The 7,585-nt window shown below is 48.6% G+C and overlaps 2 protein-coding genes across 2 annotated transcripts in view; both read left to right on the forward strand.

Moving 5' to 3' along the window:
- LOC113745026 (early growth response protein 3-like) overlaps nucleotides 1-2,044 on the forward strand; it is a 4,003-nt gene extending 1,959 nt beyond the window's left edge. The window contains exon 2 of the mRNA XM_027276428.1: nucleotides 31-2,044. Within this exon, the coding sequence (XP_027132229.1) occupies nucleotides 31-1,172 (1,142 nt within the window). The 3' untranslated portion in view covers nucleotides 1,173-2,044. The remainder of the gene's footprint in view (nucleotides 1-30) is intronic.
- A 297-nt stretch (nucleotides 2,045-2,341) lies between these two features.
- On the forward strand, nucleotides 2,342-3,286 carry LOC113745028 (uncharacterized protein DDB_G0271670; the record flags this gene model as incomplete). Its single annotated transcript, XM_027276434.1, has 1 exon — nucleotides 2,342-3,286. A coding segment is annotated over one exon (945 nt), but the record flags the coding sequence as incomplete, so codon positions are not given.
- Nucleotides 3,287-7,585: the final 4,299 nt, after the last annotated feature.

Here is a 7,585-nt window from a genome sequence, read left to right on the forward strand (position 1 = left end):
CCTCCCCCCTCCTCCCCCCTCTCCCCTCAGTCTTCTCTCCGGGAACTGACGCCTCTGACTCGGACTTCTTCTCCGACTTCAGCGACTGCTCCTCGGACACGCTCTCTCCCTCCCTCGGCTACACCGGCAGTTTCTTCACGGACCCCCCGGAGCCGGTGCCGGCAGCAGCGGGGCTGAGCAGCACCGCCGACGCGATCCTCAACATGATCACGGAGATCGTCGGGATCTGCACCGAGATGGAGCAGCAGGGCGACACCACCTCGCCCCCGCTCTTCGCTCCATCTCCTCCCCTGCCCGCAGCCCAGCAGCTGCCTCCCGCCTCCGTTTCACACCCGGTGGTCGTTAAGAGCGAGTTCGTGACCTCCAGCTGCAGCAGCGCGTGTGGACAATCTTCAATGACCGGGAATGATGCTTTGTACCCGGCCAGCGCCGACTCGCTCCTCCCGCTGTCGGCTCTGGAGCAACAACAGGTGGATGTGGCTGATTTTATCGACTCTCTGCTGAGCTCCGAGGCCGGCCAGGGCGAGCTGAAGCCCGGCTGTGGAGTGAAGCAGGAGCCGCTGGGGCTGGAGGACTGGCTGAAGAGTTCGGCTGCTGCCCCCCCGGGTACCGGGGGAGACCCCGGCAGCTACGTCATCAGCAGACCGGCAGTCAAGACGGAGCTCGTGCAGGGCGGGAGCAGCCTGCACCTCTCCCCCTCCCCCCTCCCCTCCACCCTGGACGCGCACCTCCTCAACTCCATCCTGCAGGGCGCGTTCCCGATAGTCAACATCAGCGGCGTGCACGCGACGACAGGAGCCCCCAAAGTGCCACGCGGGGGCAGGAGAGCTCCCGCCAAGAGCGGCCTCAAGGTGAAGCCGTTCCCGTGCTCCGTGCAGGGCTGCGAGCGCCGCTTCTCGCGCTCGGACGAGCTCAACAGGCACGTGCGCATCCACACGGGGCAGAAGCCCTTCCAGTGCGCCATCTGCGCGCGCAGCTTCAGCCGCAGCGACCACCTGACCACGCACACGCGCACGCACACGGGGGAGAAGCCCTTCTCGTGTGACGTGTGCGGGAAGCGCTTCGCGCGCAGCGACGAGAGGAAGAGGCACGGGCGCGTGCACGTCAAGCAGCAGCTGCGCGCGCAGATGATGGCCGCCTACTCCCTGGCCGTGAACGCGCCTGGCGTCTGAACGCGAGCGGTGAGGCCGCTGTGGAAACAAGTTCAGGATTTTAACCGGAAACCGTCAGAGAGAGACGTGACGTCACACTGCACCTGGAGCCAGGAAGAGGAAATGCTGTTTTTAAAGGTGGCCAAAGGGGGCGGGGCCTTCAAAGTCCAGATTGTGGCTCGTGTCTTGGTGCATGTGTGCGGTTCACAGGAGGACTATGGGATCCGATGAAGACGAGGGTCCAGGTCTGACCCTGGACCGGCTGGTTAAACCTCCAGATTATCGCGGTGCTGTGAACTTTAACCAAGAAGCTTCTGTGACTGGAGGTCTGTGCTGGTCTGTGCTGGTCTGTGCTGGTCTGTGCTGGTCTTCCAGGAGCAGCCTGTCCACCTGAAGGGACACTTTTGCTTGTACCGTACTGATTCTTCTGCATGAGGCCGTGAAGACGTGACGTCATGTTCTTTGATATTTTTATGTCTTTCTATTGGACGTCATGAGAAGCTCCATGTTTGTAACATAGCTCTATTTTTCTATCCGTCTACCTCTTCATGCCGCGCTGTCTTCATCACAGTGTGTTTATGAACATATGAATATATATTTTAGAGCAGAAGCCAGATTTCGATGGCGGCTCGACGTGTCCTCATGTCACTTTTCTATGAAATGATTGTGAATCTCCTGAATGAGCTTTATTGTATAATTTTCATTCTAATGTCTCGGTGCCGTGAAAACAAAGAAAGCACAGAGTTGAACTGATGCATTGTGGGATATGTGTCCTGAACTGTACAGATCAAAACAAACACACCAGCTCAGTGTCAGCTGAGCAGCACACAGTGCACGTCAATGTTTCCTCGTTCTGCATGGAGCTCGTCAATAAACGAACAAACCGACAGAGACATGGAGTCCAGTGTGTTTCCTCCTCCTCTTCATCATCCTCCTCTTCATCATCCTCCTCTTCATCATCCTCACCATCACCATCATCATCATCCTCCTCCTCTTCATCATCCTCATCATCATCATCATCATCATCATCATCATCATCCTCCTCTTCATCATCCTCCTCTTCATCATCATCACCATCATCATCCTCTTCATCATCCTCACCATCACCATCATCATCATCCTCCTCCTCTTCATCATCCTCATCATCATCATCCTCATCCTCTTCATCATCCTCATCATCACCATCATCATCATCATCCTCTTCATCATCCTCATCCTCTTCATCATCATCATCATCATCATCATCATCATCATCATCCTCCTCTTCATCCTCATCATCATCCTCACCATCATCATCATCATCATCATCCTCATCATCACCATCATCATCCTCTTCATCCTCATCATCATCCTCCTCCTCATCATCCTCATCCTCTTCATCATCATCATCATCATCCTCCTCCTCTTCATCATCCTCATCATCACCATCATCATCATCATCTTCATCATCATCACCATCATCATCCTCTTCATCCTCATCCTCCTCCTCATCATCCTCATCCTCTTCATCATCACCATCATCATCATCATCCTCTTCATCATCCTCATCCTCTTCATCATCATCATCATCCTCCTCCTCTTCATCATCCTCATCATCACCATCATCATCCTCTTCATCCTCATCATCATCATCCTCTTCATCCTCCTCATCATCCTCCTCTTCATCATCCTCATCATCATCATCCTCCTCCTCTTCATCATCCTCCTCTTCATCATCCTCACCATCACCATCATCATCCTCACCATCACCATCATCATCATCATCATCCTCCTCCTCTTCATCATCCTCTTCATCATCCTCCTCTTCATCATCCTCATCCTCTTCATCATCATCATCATCCTCCTCTTCATCATCCTCATCCTCTTCATCATCATCACCATCATCATCATCATCCTCTTCATCATCATCCTCCTCCTCTTCATCATCCTCATCATCACCATCATCATCATCATCATCATCATCATCATCCTCTTCATCCTCCTCATCCTCTTCATCATCCTCATCATCACCATCATCATCCTCTTCATCATCATCCTCTTCATCCTCCTCATCATCATCCTCCTCTTCATCATCCTCTTCATCATCATCCTCTTCATCCTCCTCATCCTCATCCTCTTCATCATCCTCTTCATCCTCATCATCATCATCCTCCTCTTCATCATCCTCTTCATCATCATCCTCTTCATCATCCTCTTCATCATCATCCTCTTCATCATCTTCATCCTCCTCATCCTCATCCTCCTCCTCATCCTCATCATCCTCCTCTTCATCATCCTCCTCTTCATCATCCTCATCATCACCATCATCATCCTCATCCTCTTCATCATCCTCTTCATCATCCTCATCATCACCATCATCATCCTCATCCTCTTCATCATCCTCTTCATCATCATCCTCTTCATCCTCATCATCCTCTTCATCCTCCTCATCCTCATCCTCTTCATCATCATCCTCTTCATCATCCTCATCATCATCCTCTTCATCCTCCTCTTCATCCTCCTCATCCTCATCCTCTTCATCATCATCCTCTTCATCATCCTCATCATCATCCTCCTCCTCTTCATCATCCTCTTCATCCTCATCATCATCATCATCATCCTCCTCATCCTCTTCATCATCCTCATCATCCTCATCATCCTCTTCATCATCCTCCTCTTCATCATCATCCTCCTCCTCATCATCATCCTCATCATCCTCCTCCTCTTCATCATCCTCATCATAATCATCATCATCCTCCTCATCATCATCCTCCTCATCATCATCATCCTCTTCATCATCCTCTTCATCATCCTCTTCATCCTCCTCCTCTTCATCCTCCTCATCATCATCCTCATCCTCTTCATCATCCTCCTCATCATCTTCTTCATCCTCATCATCATCATCCTCCTCATCATCATCCTCATCCTCTTCATCATCCTCCTCATCATCCTCTTCATCCTCATCATCATCATCATCATCCTCCTCATCCTCTTCATCATCCTCATCATCATCATCCTCTTCATCATCCTCATCATCCTCCTCTTCATCATCATCCTCCTCCTCATCATCCTCATCATCCTCCTCCTCTTCATCATCCTCATCATCATCCTCATCATCATCCTCCTCCTCATCATAATCATCATCATCCTCTTCATCATCATCATCCTCTTCATCATCATCCTCTTCATCATCATCCTCTTCATCCTCATCATCCTCTTCATCCTCCTCATCCTCATCCTCTTCATCATCATCCTCTTCATCATCCTCTTCATCATCCTCTTCATCATCCTCCTCATCCTCATCCTCCTCATCATCCTCATCATCATCCTCCTCTTCATCCTCATCATCATCATCATCCTCCTCATCATCATCCTCCTCATCATCATCCTCCTCTTCATCATCATCCTCTTCATCCTCATCATCCTCTTCATCCTCCTCATCCTCATCCTCTTCATCATCATCCTCTTCATCATCCTCTTCATCATCCTCCTCATCCTCATCCTCCTCATCATCCTCATCATCCTCCTCCTCTTCATCATCATCATCATCATCCTCATCATCATCATCATCCTCCTCTTCATCATCATCCTCCTCTTCATCATCCTCATCCTCCTCATCATCATCATCCTCAATATCATCATCATTATCATCTTCATCACTGCAGGAACAGCTGACCGTGGCGAGCCCACCACACGTCCAAAGTTCAAGTTCAGGCAAAGATACGCTCATAATACACCAGAGTCAGAAAAAACCTAAACTGCAGTTCCTCTTGTCGTCCACCTGAGGCTGGCTCCAGAAGTGAGTCAGTCTCCATAAGGCCCCATGTCCAAATGTCCAACTTCACAGCAGAAATAAACATGTTTACAGACAGTCTGCGGGGACGTCACGGAGACTACGTCCAGGTTTTAGACAGTCTGCGGGGACGTCACAGAGACTACTTCCTTGTTTTAGACAGTCTGCGGGGACGTCACGGAGACTACTTCCTTGTTTTAGACAGTCTGCGGGGACGTCTCAGAGATTCATTATCATCATCAATACACGGCTCAGTGTCTTCATCACATCCATCCTCATCCTCCTCGTCACTTGCCGCCTCCGTCATCACTGTGGTCATTGTCGTCTACTGTTAACAGGCTGCTGTTGCCGGGTGACAAATATTTGTTCCATGTTCTGTCAAGGTTGCGTTGCTATGGTAACAGCAGCACAAAGAAGCTTCACTCAGTTTGATTTTCATGATGAAGAACATCCAGACTCATCGGCGTGGTGGTTCCTGCTGAAGACAAACAAACAGGAGCATCTTTGGGGGACTATTTTAATTTATTTAAGAGCATTTGTGGTGATGATGAAAGTATGAATAAATAAGTACATCATTAATTTCTGTGTCTGTATGCTGAATGAGGGGGCGTCCAGAGTGACCAGAAAACCTTATTTCATGTTAGTGAATAATAAATTCCTATCAGGCGCTGTACCTAGGTCACCTCTGCTGCCACAGGACTGACCAACTGAGTTAGCCCTAATGTTATACTCTAGTCCACCCTCCACACTGTGGTCCACTTTCCAGGTCACAGAGACTACGTCCATCTGAAGATTGTCTACTGCCCAGACACGAACATCTGGTCAACAACAGAAGCCAAGAAGACAGACAGAGACAGAAAAACTAAAAGATCACAACTTGTCCAATCAGCACCTGAACATTGATACTCCTCTTCCTCATCACAGACTGTCTAAAACCTGGACGTAGTCTCCGAGACGTCCCCACAGACTGTCTAAAACCTGGACGTAGTCTCTGTGATGTCCCCACACATTTGTTGGGGACTATTTTCAGGAGTGGATTGATCTACATTTGGTGTGTTTCTTGGTGTGTGTGTAGTTCCTGACCACTCTGTCTCAATGATGTACTCAGACTCAGTCTGTGGTTCTTCACAACCTGAAGCCTCGAACCCGACGAGCCGCGGGAGGATTTCCACAAGAACGCGCGGTAACACACATACGTTTGTCCTAGACCTGAGTCTGTCTTAAACCTGAGTCTGTCCTAAACCTGAGTCTGTCTTAAACTGAGTCTGTCTTAAACCCGAGTCTGTCCTAAACCTGACTCTGTCTTAAACCTGAGTCTGTCCTAAACCCGAGTCTGTCTTAAACCTGAGTCCGTCTTAAACCTGAGTCTGTCTTAAACCTGAGTCTGTCTTAAACCTGAGTCTGTCCTAAACCTGAGTCTGTCTTAAACCTTACTCAGTCTTAAACCTGACTCTGTCTTAAACCCGAGTCTGTCTTAAACCCGAGTCTGTCCTAAACCTGACTCTGTCTTAAACCTGAGTCTGTCCTAAACCTGAGTCTGTCTTAAACCTGAGTCTGTCCTAAACCTGAGTCTGTGTCTAAACTGAGTCGGTATTAAAAACCTGAGTCTGTCTCTTAACCTGAGTCTGTACTAAACCTGAGTCTGTCTTAAACCTGACGTCGTCCTAACCTGAGTCCTTTAAACCTGAGTCTGTCCTAACCCGAGTCTGTTCTTAAACTGAGTCTGTCCTAACCGAGTCTGTATTAAACTGAGTCTGGTCCTTAAAAACCTGAGTCTGTCCTAAACCTGAGTCTGTTAACCTGACTCTGTCCTAAACCTGAGGCGTCTTAAACCGAGTCTGTCTTAAACCTGAGTCTGTCCTAAACTGAGTCTGTCCTTAAACTGAGGGTCCTGTCCTGTAAAAACCTGAGTCGGTCTAACCTGAGTCTGTCTTAAACCTGAGCCGTCGTAAACCGAGTTCCCTTAAACCTGACTCTGTCCTTAAACCTGAATCTGTCCTAACCCTGAGTCCGTCTAAACCCTGAGTCTGTATTAAACCTGACTCTGTCTTAAACCTGAGTCGTCTTAAACCTGAGTCTGTCTTAAACCTGAGTCGTCTAAACCTGAGTCCGTTTTAAAAAACTGAGTCTGTCCTAAACCTGACTCTGTCTTAAACCTTGAGTCCTGTCCTAAACCTGAGTCTGTCTTAACCTGACTCAGTCTTAAAACCTAACTGAGTCTGTCTTAAACTGAGTCTGTCCTAAACCTGGAGTCTGTCTTAAACCTGACCTGTCCTAAACCTGAGGCGTCTTAAACCTGAGTCTTTAAACCTGAGTCTGTCCAAACTGATCTTGTCCTTAAAAAACATGAGTCTGTCCTAAACCTGACTCTGCCTTAAACCCGATCTCGTCTTAAATTAACCTACGAGTCTGTCCCTAAACTCTGACTCTGGTCTTAAACCTGAGTCTGCAAAACCTGAGTCGTCCCTTAACCTGAGTCGTCTAAACCTGAGTCGTCCTTAAACCTGAGTCCGTCTTAAACCTGAGTCGTCTTAAACCTGTGAAGCAGGAGGGAGCCGGCCACACGGATGTCTTTCTTTGCTTCTTTTTCCTTAAATGACATCATTGCCACGGTAAACAGGTAAACATATTGTAGTACAACTGTCGCCTGTGCATTGGGGTA

The sequence above is a fragment of the Larimichthys crocea genome, unplaced genomic scaffold (genome assembly GCF_000972845.2).
Source record: "Larimichthys crocea isolate SSNF unplaced genomic scaffold, L_crocea_2.0 scaffold378, whole genome shotgun sequence".
Taxonomy (NCBI): Eukaryota; Metazoa; Chordata; class Actinopteri; family Sciaenidae; genus Larimichthys; species Larimichthys crocea.